The sequence below is a fragment of the Glycine max genome, chromosome 15 (assembly GCF_000004515.6).
Source record: "Glycine max cultivar Williams 82 chromosome 15, Glycine_max_v4.0, whole genome shotgun sequence".
Taxonomy (NCBI): Eukaryota; Viridiplantae; Streptophyta; class Magnoliopsida; order Fabales; family Fabaceae; genus Glycine; species Glycine max.
Genome location: NC_038251.2, coordinates 4,047,216 through 4,069,397, shown reverse-complemented (window position 1 = coordinate 4,069,397; position 22,182 = coordinate 4,047,216). Strand labels below are relative to the sequence as shown.

The 22,182-nt window shown below is 31.1% G+C and overlaps 2 protein-coding genes across 3 annotated transcripts; one reads left to right on the top strand and one right to left on the bottom strand.

The window, feature by feature from the left end:
- Positions 1–3,656: 3,656 nt before the first annotated feature.
- Positions 3,657–8,809, top strand: LOC100803005 (protein RAE1). Of its 2 annotated transcripts, none has more exons than XM_041009876.1 (11): positions 3,657–3,813; positions 3,895–3,981; positions 4,049–4,126; positions 4,493–4,686; positions 5,481–5,622; positions 6,613–6,693; positions 7,170–7,298; positions 7,759–7,836; positions 7,946–8,017; positions 8,238–8,259; positions 8,362–8,442. In XM_041009876.1, exons 1-11 carry the CDS (start codon positions 3,763–3,765, stop codon positions 8,370–8,372), a joined length of 945 nt encoding a protein of 314 aa, XP_040865810.1. In that variant the 5' UTR covers positions 3,657–3,762; the 3' UTR covers positions 8,373–8,442. The 2 variants fall into 2 exon arrangements, with proteins under 2 accessions (XP_040865810.1, XP_003547602.1); XM_003547554.5 differs by lacking the exon at positions 8,238–8,259 and adding an exon at positions 8,531–8,809 and having other exon boundaries at positions 3,658–3,813.
- Positions 8,810–10,135: 1,326 nt separating this feature from the next.
- LOC100800522 (BRASSINOSTEROID INSENSITIVE 1-associated receptor kinase 1) lies at positions 10,136–17,422 on the bottom strand. The gene is made up of 11 exons (XM_003547551.4): positions 16,937–17,422; positions 16,130–16,262; positions 15,978–16,049; positions 14,843–14,986; positions 13,311–13,382; positions 13,119–13,190; positions 12,953–13,032; positions 12,153–12,281; positions 11,713–12,054; positions 10,990–11,384; positions 10,136–10,761 (listed from the first exon to the last, which is right to left on the bottom strand). The coding sequence occupies exons 1-11, from the start codon at positions 17,028–17,030 to the stop codon at positions 10,444–10,446; spliced, it is 1,851 nt and encodes a 616-aa protein (XP_003547599.1). The 5' UTR covers positions 17,031–17,422; the 3' UTR covers positions 10,136–10,443.
- Positions 17,423–22,182: the final 4,760 nt, after the last annotated feature.

Sequence of the window (22,182 nt, the reverse complement as noted above, 5' to 3'; positions counted from 1 at the left end):
AGATGAGTTGTTAGACTCAAATGTTAATAGCATGTACTTCCAAAACAGAAGCACTTTAAACGCATGTATAAAAAGAAAGTAGTTTCTATTTTATATGAGGATTTCATTTTGTGGTCCGTACGAACGAGAAAAAAAATGTGCTAATTGCTCAAACAAACTCCAAGATACCTTTTCACCTTGCTCTGGTCCATATCCTTTATAACCTGTTGCTGTTGAAAGGCCATGCACAAACTGCAAAGCATCATATGAGTGCAACCAAATCAGGGGACATTTGTCTTCCAGACCAATCCTTCTGGTTATTAGCAATCTCAATTCAAGAATTGACTGGAGTCCTTTCTCTTCAAATATTAGGCGAAAGATAATTGTTCAAATAACATATCAAAGATATATAAAATAATTACTATATGACTTGCATGGCTTATAATTAATATAATATATAATTATTATTAATAAAAGTTAAAACACATACTTAGAGTCACAAATGCGGTCACATGCTCACAAATGAATGGATTTTTTTTTACCCAGAATCTTTGAATTTTGCTAACAAATACTGGTAGACGCATTTTATAAATATGCAACCTGCTTATAATAAATTGTTATGATGAATGAAATATTCATAATTATCCTCCCTTGTTAATCAACTTTACATGAGACACTAGCAGGTTAATTCATGATGAATCAAATATTCAACTTCAAGTTATCTTTTTCCTTCGACTTTTCATGAGACACTAGCCGCGGGTTAATTCATGATGAATGAAATATTCATATATGGGCCTCATTTATACACACTCTCATCTCATTCATAGAATTAATTTATACATGCGGTTTGATGGCGCTTAATTACCCTATCAGGTAAACATATTAATTCTCAAAGTCACTTGTTTACATACATGCATTATCTTCTGCTAATTCAGCATAAAGAACTTAATAACCTTCAAAGCTTACATCAACCATGCTAGATGTTACAATTGTTATTAAGGGTTGTGTCGTATCACCAATTCCAAGGTCTATTACATTTGCATGTGGATACATGTCTAAGTGCATAAGCTTGTGTGTCTCTCAATCTGATACTATCAGGATAGTTATAACCTATAAGTCTTTAGCACATGCATCGTAAGATTCTAGGACATGTCATATGACAAAGTGATCATGAATATCCAAAGGAGTAAAAAGTCTTGACTAGTCATGTATATATTGTTATTGTATTTATACATCCCAATTTTCTTCTACTTTCACTTTCACTCCATTTTTCTTCCCATCTTTTCCTTTATTTATTTATTTATTTATTTTTATCACATTCTTATATCTATCAATTTCTCTCTCTTAGCTTCTTTTATTTTTCTCTCTCTCTTTTATATATATATATATATATATATATATATATATATATATATATATATATATATATATATATATATATATATTTCTTTTCTTTTTTTACACTTCAAAAATGAGATATATAAATACAATTAATTTTTTTGTATATAACTGTTTTTCTCTAGAGTTTTGTCACATCAATCTACAACAATATTTTTAAAAAATAAAATAGAACAATATTAATATAGCATTATCGGTAATACACATTTAAATAAAATTAGTATCACACTTTAATATAATAAAACAATTATTATAATTACAATAGTTTTAAATGATAACGGATAAAAATTAATAATTAACTTATGTTATAATTGGATAAAATCAGAAAGAATAAATAAAATAATACTATAAAAAATGAAATGATAATAAATTAATTGTACAGTAGTTAAAAATATAACTCTAAAATAATATTAAAAATAATTAATATAAATTTTAACCATATAAAAATAAAAATAAACACTAAAATTTGTTTAAAAAAATTATAAATAATAATGAATTTCTAAATGATTTCATATAATAAATAAACTTGTAATAAAACAACCAGAAGTAGCATATTATCTTAAATTTAAAAAACATAATATGAATAAATTCTTTTATGGAATAGAAAATTTCATTTTCTTTTGTTGATTTTATATACTTTGTATTATGTAATTATTATTATCATGCTTTGTTATTTCTAATTATTAAAAAAATTAATTTAGTTTTTAAAAAATTGTTTGAGATTAATTTAATCATTTGAAGTTTCTTATTTTTAAAAGTTTTCTAACATGAATAATTAAGTTTCTCAAACATAAAAATAATTATTTTTATTTTGAAAGACTTATTGCATATGTTAGAAATCCTTAAAAGATAAAATCAACGTGAAATGATTGTTTAAAAGATTAATTGATTCATTTAGTCCTTATATAAATAAATTATAATGCTTATTTTTTTAATATTATATGCAATCATTTAGATAATATTAAATTAATTAACATTATACTTAATAATTTTAAATAAGAGTATCATAAAAATAAATATATGCATGTGTACAAATGAAAAAATCTAATTCAATATTTAAATTTCCTAATTAAGTCCACCTAGGGGAATCATAATAGGAATTTATATATACGTTAATTGGTTGTTTCAGAAAGTCAAACTATGTTTGGATTAATAGGAAAAAATATATTTTATCATTCCAATTAATAGGAAAAGAAATATTTTATCATTCCAAACAACATGTTAACAGTTTGATAAGTACACTAAATATTTAAATAGTGAAACTCAAAACTCCAAAGTATCAAATTTCACAGGATTTTGTTTTTTTCTTTTATTGGATAATTATTCAATTGGTAAGAATAGAGGTAAAGAGTTAGATAATTATAGAGCAAATAATCAAGTAAAGAATCCAATAAAAGGAGAATGTTAGCACCTAACATGTGTTGTTTATTTAAGATATATGATTTTTAGATTTTTCTTTATCAATTAGATAAATTTATCCTACTCATATGTATAGCAATGATTTCAGTATGATACACAACTTTACACTATTTTACAATATAAAAGCCTGTAAAAATATAAGTATGTTAATTTTTTTTGTCATGACATGATTATTTTGTAAAAATTTATTATATTTTTCTTCTATGAAATATTAAAAAAATATTTTGTCTCACTATTTTTTTTATAAACTCATCATTTCTTCCGCTCCTAATAAGTTTTTTTTTTCATATGTACGGACATATAATTAAATCCTTAACCATATATTTAAAGAATAAAATTATTTGTCAACTACTAACGGAGAGTAGTTTTAGATGAACAAGAGATATTTTTTGTGTTCACATATTATTGCATCATTATGTCCTTTATGGATAACTAAGATTGCATCAACAATATAAATGGCTCAAATTACATTTTTATAATTGATTTAATGCATTAATAATTGTCATTTTTAATTAAAATTAATTTTAATTATTCATGCTCTATTATACTTATTCATATGATCCGTTTTTATTTACTCATAATTTATTTATGTTCATATTGTTAATGTTGATATTGGTATTAATACTCATAATTTATAACACTTTAGTAAAAAAATAAAAAAAAAATAAAAAAAAAAAAAAATATATATATATATATATATATATATATATATATATATATATATATATTCCAAAAAAAGTTTGGGTGTGATAATAGCAACTTCCAAAAAAATGTATTTAGGGCCGTAATAAATAGCAGCCCAATTGCAGTTAAGAGAACAAAACCCAAAACAGGCGTGGTAATAACGCTATGTGGGAGTAGTATTTAATCCCTACACCTCCCCTCACCCGCGCAAAACCCTTTCCTTCACTCAAGTCAACTCCCTCCAAACTCCAAGCTCTCTATTTTCTCTGAGAAAATTTGCAAATGTCGAATTTCCTGAGCAATACTAATCCGAACCCTAATAAGTCCTTCGAGGTACCTGAACTCAATGTCAATGTTCCACTTTATGAGAAGTTTGCGAGTTATTGTTTTAAGGGGTGAATTTTGCTTTTGCAGGTGAATCAGCCTCCCACTGATTCCGTGTCCAGTCTTAGCTTCAGTCCCAAAGCCAACTTCCTCGTCGCCACTTCTTGGGACAATCAGGTGCGTCTTTCTCTCTCTCTCACTTTACTTCGATAGATAGGCATAGGCTTATGTGCAACTTTTGCAGGTTCGTTGTTGGGAGGTAGCACGGAATGGAGTAAATGTTGCCACTGTTCCCAAGGCTTCTATAACGCACGATCATCCGGTAAGGTCTTTTACTTTCATTTTTATCACCTTATTTTCTCTTCATTACTCAGTGTATGCATTTTCATGAGTTACTATTCTAGTATATGCAATGCTAGATGGTTTAAATTGGGATTCAAAAGTAGGAGATGGTGTTAGGGTTAGGGTAGAAGAATCAGGGTGCTTTCTGTGGCAAAGACATAGAGGAATGGTTTGATGCAGCTAATAAATAACGATATGCATTGACCATTGAGCTGATTATTAGGTTGATAAATTAATGGTACTTGACTATTGGATTTCGTGATCTTGCTGATCTGCGTTGTCCTGAAACAGTGAACTTTTAATAGTTTTTATCTCATAAATTCATAATGTATATTTCTTTGCGTAGGTTTTGTGCTCTACATGGAAGGATGATGGCACGACTGTATTCTCTGGTGGATGTGATAAGCAAGTGAAGATGTGGCCTCTGTTATCTGGAGGCCAACCAATGACTGTTGCCATGCATGATGCACCCATCAAAGAACTTGCTTGGATTCCTGAAATGAACCTTTTAGTCACAGGAAGCTGGGACAAGACTATGAAGTAATGTGCTAGCATTTGCTGCCTTTACAGCAATTTGTTTTTAAATTATATCTTTAGAAATTAGAATATATGAAAAATATCCCGTAATATCAACATTATATCTTTTAGAATATCTTAGGTGATATTGGAGGAATAGTTTCCATATCTCGTTATAGTTTCATGATTTGTTTTATTTAATTTGAATTTAGAATTTCCTGAGTATAGATAGGCATTTGTGTTTTGTATCACATTCATCATGTCATTTTTTTTACCCAAGAAAATATTATTCGGAATCTGTATTTTCTCTTTTTTTCTTTCCATACCTAAATCCCTATAATTTGAACAGTATCTGTGTGTTACCTTTGTAGTCTGTCTTGCCACTATTCTGCTGCCGAGTTCCTTTTCCTTGGCTGTATGATACACCAGCCTTACTTTCAAATTTCAATTTGAAAATTCAAATTATTTTGGGTTCTCCTAAGTTCTTTTGTAGCTTGAAGCAAATGCCATTCTTGATTTTTGGAGAAGTTGTAGTTCTTTCTGAATATATTTTGCTTGCCAGGAAATTTCCACTAATGATCATTACAATGTAATATCTTCTTCCTTGTTTATGTAACAGTCCAATAAGCTCTTCAGTTTAGTCTGATTTTTGTTCCATGCATCAAGTGTTTCCTATTACCTTTGCACATTATGGGATTAGTATTTTGTGATGCTGATATGTATTGTATCCTTCTTATTAAATATGGTATGAAAGCTAACAATTTTGCTTGATCTGATGCTTCTGTCCTCTCCACATGAGTCTTTTTGGCTACTTTTAGATACTGGGATACAAGGCAGTCAAATCCAGTGCACACACAGCAACTCCCAGAGCGCTGCTATGCTATGACAGTGAGACATCCTCTGATGGTTGTTGGCACTGCTGATAGAAATCTTATTGTTTACAACTTGCAAAACCCTCAGGTAATACTTTTATTCTAATTTAGTTAATCTCAAATTAATTGTATTTTCCATTATTTGTATTAGCTTTCGGTCATATATTCTCTTATTATATCATGGCTATTTTATCTCAAGATTTCATAGAGGGGTTGTGTTTCTTATTCTTGAATATTGGACAATAGAAGAGAAACTTTATGTAGGAGAAGAAACAAGGAGTTCCATGAGGATAATAAGTCATCTAAAAGAAAGATAAGAGACATCCCAATTTATGGCCCTGTGACATGCTAGGGATATTAAGTGCAATGTATTCACAAAAGTAATCCCAATGATTGTCATGGAGCCAAAATTTCAAATAGCATGATTTTACCGGAAATCGAACAAGGCATATGAATAAAAGTATAGTTATCTATTTTTGCATGAAAACATAAGGGGCTTGTCTCCACAAATATGTTAAGTACAAATTATGAAATAAACTTTAGTCATCTATTTTTACATCAAAACATAAGTTAAGGGGCTTGACTCCACAAATATGTTTAGTACTAATATCACAAAACTGATATGTAAATACACTACTATGCAATCAGATCCATTTCCTATGATTATGATTGCAAAACACTTGTGCCCATGTATTCAAGTGAACTCTTTTGGATTGATTTGCCTCACCAGAGAAGTGAGCAAGTGCACTGCGCTTGGAGGTGCAGTTAGTGAGCAAGTTCTGAAGATAGTGAAAAGGAAGGAATGAGTTTACCTGCTAAGATAGGCATCCTCAAACCACAAACCTTAAGTGCATGAAAATTATATCCACATGAATATATAAGCATGCTTTGTTGAAACCAAGTTTGTTGGCCATTCGCCTTTTATTTCATATTCCTCTGTGTTCATTTTATATAATGAATAATTAGATCTATGTGTATATACATTCATAAACAATATTCATTCTGTTGATTTTTATTTTCTTTTCATTTCTATTTTTGCCAGTGTCTCCTACATTTTACCATTGTTCATTTGCTACAGGTTGAATTCAAGAGAATTGTTTCACCCTTGAAGTATCAAACAAGGTGCCTTGCTGCATTCCCTGACCAACAAGGTTTCTTGGTATGCATCTCTCCCCACTCCTTTAAGATCTTCAATCCTGTTCCGTATTTGGGTAATTTTATTTCCCATCTTTATTTTATCAGTGAAAAGCAATACTCAATTGTTTCCCAACAGTGGGTTCCTATTTAGTATCTGTAAGGACGTATTTTATGTAACCAATTTTTAGGTTGCTTTTATTTATCTACTTTTTCACCAAAACATAAGTCCGATGGTAATCATGAAAAGACAAAAAATTGTTTTTCTCTATATCTATTCCAGCTAAGAAGGGGAAGTATGCTCTACTTTCTGTCCTTTTTCTTTAACTTTTTGACACCAACTAATGTTTGTTTCCCTAACTTATCCTACATTTATGATTTATAGGAATAATATACAAAATATATGTCTTCCAGATTCTTGTTTGTAATTATCAAATTGTAAGTTGTAAGTCTAGATTGATTAATTTTGGGCTGTTGAAACTGATGATATACTTGCTGTAGGTTGGATCAATAGAAGGAAGAGTTGGGGTGCATCATTTGGACGATAGTCAGCATGGTAAAAACTTCACTTTTAAATGCCATAGAGAGGGCAATGAAATATACTCAGTCAACTCTTTAAACTTCCATCCTGTAAGATTTATGTTCCACCTGTGCCTTACTATTCTGATTTAATTTGGCTTACTTTCAATTGTTGAAGTTGCACCACTACACCTTTGAATTTCAGTAGGATAATTTCATTTTTTTTGTTTTTTAAATGAATGGTTAGTGTTAAAATTTAAATTACTCCTGGTTGCGAGTTGCTTATTTTGGTTGTTTATTGTTCTTGTTTTTGTTCCTGTTGAAATTTAACAGATACTTGTATGCTCAATTCTATTTTTACAAATGTACTGCTGACTGCTGTTTATCTATTATTTATCAGTCTCCCTAAAATTTTGTAGCTAGTACTGAAATTTTTTTTGGTGCTATTTTTCACATTTTTATCCACAATTGTTTAGCTATAAATCCAACGGACATCAGAAATCATTGACAAAGTATTTCCACTTTATAATCTATTATCATTTCTCACATTTTTCTTTTCTATGAATTTTAGGTACACCACACATTTGCAACTTCTGGTTCTGATGGTGCTTTCAATTTTTGGGATAAGGATAGTAAACAGAGGCTCAAGGTTATTCCATTTTTATTAAACACTTCCATTCAATCCTAACTGACACATATTGTTGCAATATTTTTGGCATAATTACATGCTTATCTAATGCAAACTTGTCTTATTTCAGGCCATGTTGAGATGCAGCCAACCTATTCCTTGCAGTACCTTCAACAATGATGGTTCAATATTTGCTTACTCAGTATGCCCACCTTACTATTCTGCTTTTCCAGTCATGCACATAGAGCTTTTTTCCTTTTTGTCCTGGTGTAAATTCACCTTGCAATGCTTCTTTTGTCATACAAATGCATAGAATGTTTGTTAAGTTTCTTCACTTTTGTGATATCTTTTAATGGAAATATTATATTACTTTCTGTTGGCCAATTCCTTTCTCGATATGGTTCATAATTTGCTGATAAAAGGATTTGGAAGTCAAAAAACTAGGTATTCAAGCTGGTCTTGTATCAGGTTACCTCAATGGAAGTATTTCTGTTATTTTAATGATTCAAACATGTTGAATTGATATATTGACATTCCTGCTCGTAGGTCTGCTATGACTGGAGTAAAGGGGCAGAAAATTCTAATCCTGCAGCAGCAAAAACCTATATTTTCCTGCATTTGCCTCAGGTATTTGGTTTGGCTATCCACCTCTAAAAAGAATATCCTTTAATCATCTGTTAATGATATGCAAAATTATATTCCCTATGAAATGCAGGAATCTGAGGTTAAGGGCAAACCACGCATTGGTGCTACTGGCAGAAAGTAGAGATGATCCTGCTGTGTGATACTGTTCTATTATGTAAATAGTTGGCTTGTCCTGGTATATGGTAGAGGCAAGGTATTAGTTGATATCAAAATATAGAAGTTGAATGGGCTGGTCGTACTTGGAAGATTTTTTTTTTTTTTGTGCGCCATGCTTGGAAGAAATTATCAACTAATTCTTGGTGAGAAATTCTATATCCAATGTATATGTGTATAAAGCATATGTTGTGTATACGCATGGTTTGTATTTTCCTGTTTTAAGATCGATGATGGTTGGCTTATACAGTGAAGCATCTGAAAGTAGATTCTTTCATGGCTCTGCAAGACATTGGAGGGTTGTTGCATTTAGGGGTGAATGTCGGTTTTAGATGTCAAATTATGAATTGTAGGATTTAGAAAATAGCAATTAAAAGAATATTTTAGCAAGTTATAATTTGGATTATACACTTAAAATGTGTAAATTGCTAAATTTAATTTTATTAAATAAAAAAGGTAACATATTGGATTAACAGTTTTAGTTATAAAAAAAATCAACGGGCAGATTAAATTTTCTTATTTTTTTTAAAGATATTTAATTAGCTAAAAAATTCACTTTTTTACAGAATTAGTTAAAAATGATACCAAATTCAAACAATTTAAACTAGATAGTCAAATTTACAGAAATAGCTAAAAAACTTCAGATATCAAATTCATACACAATTAGATAGTAAAAAAAAAAAAAACCAGGTAATCACGGAGACATAGTGATTGGCTCTTGTGCTGAGAGTACTAAGCAAATGAAGTCTTCTCCAAAGTAAACGTCGACACCCAACAAAATTGCTTAACATTCGCCTTAAGTCAGTTTATTTTCAATACTACCAACCATTATTAAGTGTAATTTGTAGATGAAATACGAAAAAAACTAAATGAAAAAGAAAATTACTAGATATGTTTGTTCATTTTCTTTAGTAGTCTTCAATAAATAATAAAATAAACACTTAAAGTTGATTTATTGATATTGAGATTTGTTAATCTACATTCACTTGGGTTAAAAAAAATACCAAGCTATACTTTTAAGACCATTTTAAAGAAAACAAAGTTACATAACTGATTAAACTTCTCCATCTTAAAAACGAGTAACCTTATTAGCATCAACCCACATTCCCACATTTAAGAGCAATCTTTGGAAGAAATATTTTAGCAAGTGTATAATCAAACTTGCTAAAACATTCTTTTAAAAACACAAATGAATGTAAGTTAATAAATTTCGTTTATAAATCCTTAGTCACTTAATATTATTGGACACCATGCTGTCAAAGTAGGTACTAGCATTCCAGTTTAAGATGTATTAATGTACACTAAACATGATTTGTGCTTCCAGAATCTAAACCAAACAAGAGATTAGTATTTTGGAGAAAATGAAAAACCGATTGCGTGGCCATTCAGGCATATTTTCACATATAATAAATGCAATGCCAACCATTAAGTCAATGACTCAATTAGTACTGATTTCCAAACCTCCAGACATAAATACTAAAGATATAATAATAAACTGTAATCGCCAATAGAATTGCATTTATTTCCATAAAAGCTCTATACTAATTCCTCATACGTACTATGACAAAAGTTGCTTGTAACATACACTTCATCCTGTAACTTGACAGCCCAATAGAAATTACAATCTTCTTTCTTTAATAATCACAACCTGACCAATGGGCACGTAATCTGAGCACAGAAGATAATTTCAAAAGGATGAAAACAAGAGAAAAGGTAGAGGGGACGAAAATTATATGCACAAAATCAAAATCAGAAGTATATCTCTTTCCAACAGAAAGCCTTGTCAGGCAAGATCGTGTATTCACTCTTGTCCATAGAATGTTAAAGGGATCATCTAGGACCTGATAGTTCATCTGCCTGGATATGGGAAGTTGAATCTACTATCCAATTTGCATTAGGGTGATGTATGTTGTTATTGAAGTCTTGCCGGAATGTTTCGTCTTTCTGCCATTGCTCCCATTTCTCAGCCAAACCATCACCTTCTAGCATTCTGACCACCTCAGACATCTTAGGTCTTTCCATAGGAGAGCCTTGTGTGCATAGTAAGGCCACTTGGATTAACTGCTCTACCTCCTCATCATTATAGCTGCCCTGTAAATCTGCATCTACCAGTGTTTCCAATTTCCTGTCTTTGAGAAGTCCTTTAACCTAGACTCAAAACAAGGTCAGTTGAGAACATTATTCATTGGTGTTAATGTTACATATAACATTATAAACACTGACCTAAGGAAAAGTCAGTAAAAAGGTATTCAAGGGATACTATAAGCTAGATAATTTCATAGGCATAAGGAACCATGTGAAGAGATTAATTGATAGTATGGTTAGTGTAAGTTGTTCAAGTATTAATGACATATTTAGAGTAAACTGAATACCTACCCAATCGAGCAACATGACATCATCATCATTGGCAAGTCGAGCTAGATCAAAAGCCCTTTGTCCAGTTATTAGTTCAAGAAGCATCACACCATATCCAAAAACATCAGTCTTCTCTGAAGACTTTCCAGTTGAGAGGTACTCTGGTGCTATATGTCCAATTGTTCCACGTACAGCAGTAGTGACATGAGTATCTTTATAATCCATAAGTTTAGCTAAACCAAAATCTCCAACAACTGCTTCAAATTCCTCGTCCAACAATATATTTGCTGCTTTGACATCACGGTGAATAATCTTAGGGTCACAATGATCATGCAAATAAGCAAGCCCCCTTGCAGATCCCAGTGCAATACGCTTCCGTTCTGGCCAGCCAAGTGGCGGTTGGGATTCTTGACGTTCTACAACAACATAATCAATATACATAAAAACAGTTTTGGTATAAAGTTGAAATTCAACAGAAAGAGCATTCAACTGTATTTGAAATTTTGAGCTATTAAGAAATTTCCTTATTTATTGTGTTTAAGTTGCTGCCAGATAACATCTGGGAAATACATAATTCTTATTTCTTCAATAATAAATCAACATACACCAGAAAGAATTTTTACATTGAACACTAACACTAACATTTCTACTAGAAAAAGGATACATGAGAGAAACATTTTACACATGAAAAAGACAAGTATATTACGAATAAAAGCAATTCAAATACAACATTAATAGGGATACCTCGTAAACATGATGCTACACTTCCGTTAGCCATGTAAGGATACACAAGCAACCGCTCAGTAGGTGTCATACAAAAACCACGAAGCCGAAGCAAATTACGATGCACAGCCATGCTGATCATTTCCACTTCAGTTTGAAATTGCAGCTCTCCACCCTGCGTGCGTTCCTCTTTAAGTCTTTTTACTGCTACAAGAGATCCGTCAGCTAAGCGTCCTTTATAAACCTTTCCAAATCCACCTCTACCCAGAATGTGTTTGTTACTAAAGTTATCTGTTGCAACTTGCAACTCACGCAGAGAAAACCTTTTAAGCTGACCAAGGTGAACTTCAGGATCCTCCTCAGCTGCCAGTAAAAGACAGAAAAAATGTCAGTAAATCAGTTATAGCTATCATATACTGCATTCATCAGCTGTATGCCTTGTTTTCTGTTATTCAACTAACCAGGAACATCAAAGAAATGATCCTGAGGTTTCCTTCTTCGCCAATAAGCAAGTGCAATTGCAGGGGCTGCAAACAACAGAGCAGCACCAGCAGCAACTCCTCCAGCAATAGCTCCAGTATTACTGTTACCTGAAAAAGGATAAATGGTTTAAATAAGAAATTATAACTCCATTCATATAAGAATTCCACTATTAAATTCAACCATGAGACACCAACCTCAAGAAGTGACACATTTAAACATGAGACATAATGCAACTGACCCCAAGAAGCTAAGCGTAAGCTAAGTTTGTCTTCAGGAAATCACTGTTAAAAAAATATTCCATCCTTTTCCACAACTACAGAATAAATATCTAGAAAAAAGCTACGTAGCCTGTACCAATCAATTATCAACTCTTGCATTTCTCCTCATCCTTTAGAGGGAAAAGGGTATATGTAATATCATAGGTAAGGGAAAGGTTGGAGGTAGTTTATAAAAGAAACAAAGGTAAAGTACAAGAAAAATAGAATAGCTGCTTCCCATAGCATTAATGGAGTTATTAAATAAAAATTCATGGCTTTTGCTTAGAAGCATAAACTTTTAGGTCAAGTCGTTATTTAACACTATCAAAATATAGTTGACCTAATAGTTTGGATTTGGAGTTTGGTTTCTGCAGCCCCAGGTCTTAAAACAAAGTTGAGTCCGGTTTCAATTCAAGATAGCTGTGAGCATGCTAGAGTTATATTTTGAATTGAAGCTGTCACCTCAAGTTATTATCGAATAATTTTAAACCATTGTGAATGATAAACAGGCATCAACAAACCTGAAGAAGCTGGTGGTGGTGTTGGAGAAACTGGAGATGGAGTGTATTTTGGTTGTATCAAGCCAAGATTGTTTTGATAACTGTAAAGTGGAACAGGGGATTAGCAAAATTTTCAGGTCGTCCCTCAACAATAACCATAGATAAGAACTTAATTATTTGTACTAACCTGATGGGGGTAAATAATGAAAATGAACCATTCACTGGGATTTCCCCTTTTAGATGGTTATTTGAGAGATCACTATATTCCAAAATGACAGTTGTGTCAGGTTACACTTATAAAAATACATGACACTAGTATAAATAGGAATGTATTTTGGCATTAACTCATGGAAAATGTACGTATAGGAGTAACACTCACAGAACTTGCAGTGAAGAAACATTTGTCAAAGATATGGGTATGCCTCCTGTCAAGCTATTATTATTGAGACGCCTATTTTGGAGAGCATAATGAATCAGTTTGCAGTAATAAGCTACTGATAGAGTAGTGTAATAAGACATGACAGCAAACAATTGTCAAATATTCAAATAGAGAACATGTTTACTGGCACCAGGGTATATAACAAAGATTCTACTTTGTAAAGTGAATTGGTCAAAAAAGGAGAGTATGTCTAACTCCTGGAACAACTGATACATTCATAATTTAACTCCTAATTCCAAGTACATGAATGAATTACATGACCATGATAGGATATTTTACAGACAAGGTAGTATAAAATTTCCTCAACCCACCACCAACAGACACATAGTAAAATTCCCTTTTGCATATTTAAATTTGCAGGGAAAAAATCGTGAGAAAAATGGGGCTTTAACCTTCAAAATTCTGTCAGGTTCATAGCCTTGATTGTTTAAAATGTCAGGTTCATAGCCTTGATTGTTTAAAATATGGGATGAGAGAACATGCATAAAAGAAAAGTAATTCTGGTTGTGGTTATAGTAAATAAAGCTACATTACAGATGAGTCACACCAGGCACATGAAGAAACTTCAGCCAGTTGTGGTTATATAGGAAATAAAGCTACATAAATCATTGCCGAACTCTGACAACCTGGTCAATAGCCTTAAGTCCTTACTTTCAAGGTTTAATTTCATTTTTCTCCTCTTGTTTGGACTGTGTGCGATTCTGGTCCCCAAGTTTTTTTTTTAGTTTATTGAATCCCTTTATTTTTAAAATTAAGAAAATTTGATTCCCATCAAATTTCTTCTCCCTAAAACCCTTAAATTCTCAATTTTTTAATTCAAAATATTTATAAATTAAATTATCTTCTGCTCAAAACTCACCAACCAAAACATCAAATTTCACTTAAAAATCTCAAAATTTCCCTTCTTCAAATCCTAATCTCACACCATATAAAATCCTTCAAAATTTATCAAGTTTCCTCTAAGTTTCTTCTAAAATTATTTCATATCCCAAACTCATTATAAACCCCCTTAAATATTAGGATAACAGAGAGACTTAATTGACTAAAAAAAACTTGAGGGACCAAAATCACACAGTCTGAGCTAAAGGGACCAAATGTGCAATAAAACTACTTTTAACAAGAGCAACCTCAAGTATTTCACTTGATTACGTTTGTGCATATAGTCATGCTATTGCATCAAGCATCAAGTAATAATAACAATAACAGTAGCAATAGCAAGTATCAAGTAACAATAACAATAGCAATAGCTGCAATAGTAAAAATAGGATTGATGCTTATCTATAGGCATCTGCACATGTATATAAAAGGCATTATTGAAAATTAAATGGGCATGTAGTAGGCTACAAAATCTACCACATTGCATGGGAAAGTGAAAAAAAAAAGGATGGAAAGCTGAAGGAAGAAACAAAATGGAACCAAGTTAAATAAATTTTGCACATCAAAGACATGAGAATAAGGAAAGTATGTCGTACAGGAAACGTAGTTTTGCAAGTTTGCCCAAAGTAGTCGGTATGGGACCATTTAAAGTGTTCAAGTAAAGATCCAAGCTCACCAAATTTGTTAAGTTCCCAAGCTCATCTGGAATTTTTCCAGTTATCTTATTACTATAAAGTTCCCTGTCATTAAAAGGGGGAAATAAAATCAGATTTTTCAGGTAAAATCATCCAACAATTAATTAAAAAGTTCACATGATTTGAGAGCGGAACCAAACAAACAGATATTGGTGATTATGTACAATATAACTTTCCTAATCTTGGCTTCAGCAATGTATACAACTATCTACAAAACCAAATTGATGTATAGTTGGCCATATGAAAATGCCAGAAGTTTCTGTCTTCAACAATAAAAGGCTAGGACAGGCATTGCTTATAAGGCCCCTTTGAATTTTTATACTGAGATTGAGAAGGCAAACAAAAGCACAATGCGATTGTGAAAAGTTTTGTCTTGATACCATAAATAAATAATGTATAACGTAGGTATATTAAGGGGTCAATTGCAATATGCCACCCTGATTTATCAATTGCTTTCTCTTATTCCCTTAATTTACAAAATTAAGTGCATGTCCCTCTGATTCAAATAACTTTATGTCATGTCCAGCTGGTCTTCCAAATAAGGGTTTAATTCTCAAAATTTTGAGAAGCAGGTACACAATAGGTATTTTTTATGATTGGGAAATAAAAGATTATCCAAATACATTTCTTAGATCCTATAAGCCCCTTTCCTATTCAATGGTCAATGAATAACAGCCCAAATTTTTTGCCATGAACAAGAGCTTAGTCTAAAAATAAAAGAACAAAATGTGCAACTAATCTACTGCATTTTGGGGAATGAGGAAGTGTGTGCACACTCTAAAAGAAGTGCAACTTATCTATTTTGGGGAATAGGAGAATGAGGAAGGGTGTGTGTGCACACACACAAGGGTGTGGAAGTGAACAAAAAAATGGATTTGATGCCTGGTCACTCCATGTAGAGATACTGTTTATAAGAACATTTAATAAAGCAACAACAAAGGAAATACAAGAGTATCAATCAAGAAATAAGGCTAAGCATGGTATGCAAGAAAGAGTCAAGTTTACTCAACAATATCATATATGATTCATAACTTACAAGTACTGCAAATTTGTAAGTTGACCAAGTTGTGAAACCAGTTGACCAGAAAGATCTGCATTTCCAAGATCACTGACCAAACACAAATAAATAATTCACCATGTAGGCAAACAGTTGTAAAACTACAGGTAAAAAATCGCATATGAACTTACACACGGGTCACACTGTTATCACTGTTGCATGTAACATGAAACCACGTGCAGGGATTGACAAGGGTAGCATCCCAGCTTTGAAGAACGTTGTTAGGATCTTGCAAGTTGCTCTTCAATGCATTCAGGGCATCACCTATTATAGAAAGAAGCAATATTCAGGTGCAATCATACCCAACATTAAATTGTATGGAGAAGGAGATCAAATACACGTTTGACATATCAAGGGTGCAATGTTAAGATTCAGGAATCAGAAACATGAAGCCCAACTTCCACTAGTCAGCCTTAGTAGCATGCTCCTTAGATACTATGCCAACTATGGAAAATTCAAAGCAAATGCAAAGAAACATTTTTTTTTACAAGGATAAAACCATTTTGACAAGCCATTCTGAGATAATGAAGTCCTATGAACTGTCTCACCCAAGCCATTGTTATCTCACAAAGTATTACAATAAAAACTCTGGTGAACTCCCTACTAAGCTTAGGATTAAATAATTATATGATCATATTCTGCTTACTAACATTACAGCGACGGAAGATTTGAAACTGAAATATCACAAAAAACTACTCCAATTGTAACATTAACTTCTTCTCCAGTACTATCTGGCAATTAAACACATGAACCAGTAATAATTAAGCTGAAGGGCAACCTTAACCGGCAACCTTAACCTATTCCATATCAAAAAGGGGGAGAAATAATAAAAACACAATTGAGTGAATTTTCCTAATCCTGGTCATTTAAAGAACTGTTTAACGGGAAGAGACATTTATGGAACAATTAAAACCTCAAAGAGTTAGGTAAGCACCCACCTTCCTGATTGCCAGAAGCCTTAAGTACCAAATCAAGCACCAAAATTGCCCAAAAAAAAAAGGAACCCATAAAAGATGAAGTCACTCTCTCCATGCTTCTTCAACCTCATAAACAATTGCTTCCCCAATCCACACACCCCTCTTGATCTACATAATATCCATCAAGCTCAGAAACATCTTGACCTTGTTGAACAACCCAAAATCGAACTCTGGGTAGCTCCAAGTTCTCTTCTTTCTGCTCTTACCTCGGAATCTGAAGCTAAAATCTCAGTTGGGTGTGCTCAGGTTTAGCTGAAAATGCAGAGAAAGGGTTTTGAGAGAGAAGAAGGGTCGAGGAGAAGAGAGAGCTTAAGTCAACGAACGTTGCATCCTTTGTTGAGAAATTTCTCCCTCTATTCTGATTATTCTTTTCTTCTTTTTTTAATTTTAAAAAAATTATTATATTCCACTATTCTGGTTTTATTTGCTTTATGAATTATGAGGTATGAACTGTGATTAGAAAGTAAAATTCAGACGAAAATGATAAGGAGAGAGAGGGAGAGAGAGTGTGTTTGGTATTTTTGGAATGGTGAGAATTAAGAAAGTTTGGTCAAACACGCACGCTTGCACGCCTGTGATTGTCCCCACACCGTTCCCCAAGAAGCTTTCAATGTTCAAACTTCAAACCTAGAAAGAACAGACAAACAAACAAAACACGTTTTTGTCAAAATTAGTAACGAATAATTTATGAAAACTATTGAATAAAATAAACACAATTATTACCCAGTAATTTATAGTGTGAAAAAATTTCTATGGGAGTTTTAGAATTCGGCTTAATCACTTTTTAATTGAACATTTTAGTCAACTAATTGTTGTTGTTTTTTCCTTGTTCTGTTTTTTTTTTCTTTTCAGGTTACAGCGTGTTACACTTACATTGCATAGCTAGCTGTTTCAAGCTAGTCTCAACATTGAATTATACTAGTATTCATCACCATGTGACAAGCACGTTATTGTTCAGTTTTCCTTTCTTTTTTTTCTTCTTGTTTATCCCTTCTCTATTAGTACACCACAACAATTAGTAAATCTGTCTTCGGTCTATAAATGTCAAGTGTCGAGTTTTCTTTTACTCGTGAGGTTTCCTTTATTAGTAACTCTGTCATAAATTTCTATGCGACATCTTGGGATATCCATATCTTACATTTCTTTCATGTTGAATTTATTTAAGACATGGGATATCAACATGATTCATTGTTGTAAAAGATAAGCTTTATTTTTTTCTTGATTTAAGATACTAGCTAGTAGCAAGCAAAGATAGATACTATTATAGTAGTACATTGTTATATTATTCTTTTATCCTAAAAAGTATGTTGACATTCACGAATCTTAATATCAAAACCCTTTGAAATTACCCTTTTTAAATATTACCTAAAGATACATATTTTATAATATTAAGTTTAATTCGTATTTTTTAAATTTTATCCAAAATCGAAGATGCCCATAAGCGTAATGTCTTTTTAGTACAAACTACCACTGGTTAAATTATTAATAAACTACCTTAATTAAAAAATTATTAATAAATTCACGTAAGTTGATCCATAGTGGTAAGCATAATATTAGCTAGTTGAGGAGTCACGGACTATTTTATTTAGGAAAGTACAAAATAATTAAATAACAAAATTGGAGCATATATAAGAGTAACCCTAATAGAGGGTTTTTAGTTATCACCTAAAACTCATCAGTGCTGCTGCAACCTGACCTCCCAAATAAGCAATAGTTTCTTCTACATGGCACCGTATCTTGTTAAAAAAAGGAGCTCAATTGTACTGTAATTTGACGAAACACAGCAACCAATTTTTTTTAAAAAAAAATAGTTCAAACGTTAAGTTAAAATAAAAATAATTTAATGAATTATACATATTTATCAATGTTTTGAAAATTGGACCCGTTCGACTGAAAACTAGTTAAACTGGAAACTCGTCACGTGTCCGGTCTAACCCTTCTTAAAAATTAATGTCGGCTCAAAAATCATTCAACCGGTAAAACGGGTGGGTTAATCGTTAATCTAGTTTTGCTTATTTTAAAAAAAAAAACTTTTAAAATGACATTATTTTAGTTTTTTTAAAATTATAACTTATGACAGTTTTAAGTAAAATTTATTTTTTATTATTATCAATTTATACATATTATTTTATTTTTTCAATATTATTAAAATATTATATTAAAATATTAAAAATATATATTTTTATTAAAATTAATTCGATCCCAATTTCATCCCGGTGTACTGTTAAAGAGGACAATTACTTTAATTGTGTATAGTAAAAATAAATAATATATCATGACGAGACCCATAAAAAATTATAAAAAAAAAAAAACTTAAAATATGCAGGATTGTACCAAATTCCACTTCAAGATGGAGTAAACCATTAGACCAAGTATACGTACATTGATCTTCTAACGGATTATTAAACTGACCAAGTCATTCATATAGGTAATTCATTGTTGAGTGTTGACCGACAGCATGAGTCAGCAAAACGAAACCAACCACTACATTTATGTCATACACTATATAGCTTGAAATAGAACATTAACACAAAATCTTGCTATATATCTGTTTAGAGTCCAAATTTGCATGCCCTAAACGAATCCATGATGCTACGACATTTTACCCGAATCCCATCAGTATTTTGTTTTTCATAAAAAATTAATAATATAGAACAATAGCTTAGTGTACATAATTAATAAGCGCATCAACTAACATTTGTATGAGGTAGTATTAGAAATGTATGTATAAACAAATAGAAAATAAAAAATTAATTGTATATAATATTGCATTCTAGATTAATTTTTATTAATTGTTTATGTTTAAGTAATACTACTAGAATTCTTTCGTCCCCATGGTGGTTGTATACTATACAACCGAATCCAAACTTAAATATACGGGGATCTTTCCCAAAATCTGCTTTCTCCTTAAGCATTATTCACTACGTACCACAAGTACACATTATTTTCATTTATCTCGTTTGGTCATTTGCACCATCGTAAAGGAGTAATATATTCCAACCCTCAAACACCTTGGTATGACTTATGAGACTGAATCTTGGACAAAGGTTTTAGAGCACAATCTGTCCAATTATGATTAAATGATAAGCGTTAAGGTGTTATACTATCCGCGTATTAATTCTTTAAGACCCTAGCTAGATCTGTTAAGACGTGAGAGTATTAAATATATATACTTATTTAAAATATCTTAAATTAAAAAAAAATGTTTTATGCTTTTATATCTTAAATGCATACTCTAAAAATACTCATCAACATGCATTATCATAGAAGTTATAGAAAGGTAAAATAATCTTCTTATTTAAATTACAACAAATAATTAATACTATATTTAACATTATATTTTATTGTCACTAATAGTTTTATATATATATATATATATATATATATATATATATATATATATATATATATATATCAATAATAAATTTTTTATTAAAAGAAAGAACAAAAGTTGTTTCACTTTTATTGTAAAATAATAATTTCCAACGTAAAGTTATAAGTATAAATGTTTGTGAATAACATTATTCAACTTATATATGAGTTTTTTTATCCACAAGAAATAAAAAAGAGATATTAGGAGTTTTTAATAACTTATGCACGTTTTTCAATCAACTAAATTAAACCCTCTTGATATATAGTGTTTATATTGCCATGTGGACAATGAATTTATGAAGCGTAAAGTTTGCTAAAGTTTCAAATCAAACAAAATAGAGTTGCTTCAATTTTACCTAATATCCTGTTGTAATTTGACTGGGATGCTCATTTTCATTTTGTAGTCTTAGACACTTGCCCAGCTTGTCTTAAACCTAAGTTGTTGGCAGATGCCCTAGGAGTTTTGTTCCTGAGGCACTGATTATTTTTCCTGTTTTCTGTCTTTTGTTCTCTTTATGCAGCATAAAAAAAAATAAAAATTCCACATCTTTGTTCATTTCTTTACATCGCAGTAAATAGATTTAAAGCCACTAAAAAGAATTTGGAGAAATGGAGTTAAGAGGGTAAAACTTAATAAATAACCTATAGGTTACTATACTATAAAGTACATAAATCCTATACCAGTTTATGAACAATCCTAGTTATACTGCTAAATGGAATATACACCATGTTTCAATTGCACAGCTTGAGCTTTATTCGGGTCATCATCCGGAATATTTTCGGGAGCTTCTTCTTGTACCCTTTTCTTTTTCTAAATACATTTCCTGTAGTTTTTCTTTTAAAGTCACCATTGTACGCGTGAGGACTCAACATTCTAAAAATAAAATTTCAGAAGTATGCAAAATGTTAATACTTCTGAATTTAATTTCCTGAAATATGTAAATATGTTTCAAAAATTAAATTCTTGAAGTATTAACATTTAATTTCTGGAATGTTAATACTTCAAGAATTTAATTTGCAAGTCACCTTCCACCTCTAATGGTGTTGTTCAAGCAGTTTTTTAGTTGTTTTTAATCTCTATAAATTTATTTGATTGTATGTATGTTATGTTATACTTAACCGATAACATTGAATTATTTTTAAAATATTTAAATATTTTGAATGTAAAAATTTAAAAAGTTTTGAATAATCAAATTCATATTAAATATTAAAAACATTTTAGCATTTTTTTCATAGCTCAAACATACTTGTCAATAGTTAACACAGTAAAGGCCCAAAATTCAGAAGATGGACTTTCAAATCTTGGGCCTATAAATTTTGGTCGAGAAGTTGGATTGTACGGATGGTATTGTGGTTCGCCCTTTTCCTGTTATTTTTTCTTTTCCCAGCTCTTCTTCGGAAAATAATCTTATTTAAAATAAGATCCGACAGTAATGTGAAAGAAAGATTAGAACCTTCATATTACCATTTAAAGGTGTATTATAAGAATAAAAAAAATTAAAATATAATTAATATTCTAATTTTCATGAAAAATGCTACGAAATAACTAACTTATCTTAAAATATACCTTAATTCATTGTTAAGGATGAAATTGAATAAAATATTTAATTATCCATCAATATTAGTGTAAAAAACAATAAAAATTACTGAAATAAAGATAAAAAGAAATTACTGAAACGTTAATAAAAAAAGGAGTAAATAATATGTTAGCTTACATACATTGCTTTATTGCTGGCAAGGGCATGTTAGCCATTTTGTTACCGACTACGATGTTTCTTTGCTCGCTGTTTCGAAGTGCAGTGTGTTATACCATGGACTTGAAAGAGATAGAAACA

Coding starts and splice junctions, on each gene's coding strand:
- LOC100803005 (XM_003547554.5), top strand. CDS start 3,763: ATGTCGAATTTCCTGAGCAATACTAATCCGAACCCTAATAAGTCCTTC. Junction 3,814..3,894: donor ACCCTAATAAGTCCTTCGAG/GTACCTGAACTC, acceptor TTGCTTTTGCAG/GTGAATCAGCCTCCCACTGA. Junction 4,687..5,480: donor AGCTGGGACAAGACTATGAA/GTAATGTGCTAG, acceptor GGCTACTTTTAG/ATACTGGGATACAAGGCAGT.
- LOC100800522 (XM_003547551.4), bottom strand. CDS start 17,030: ATGGAGAGAGTGACTTCATCTTTTATGGGTTCCTTTTTTTTTTGGGCA. Junction 12,282..12,952: donor ACCACCACCAGCTTCTTCAG/GTTTGTTGATGC, acceptor ATCCTTTTTCAG/GTAACAGTAATACTGGAGCT. Junction 10,762..10,989: donor ATGTCATGTTGCTCGATTGG/GTAGGTATTCAG, acceptor TTTTGAGTCTAG/GTTAAAGGACTTCTCAAAGA.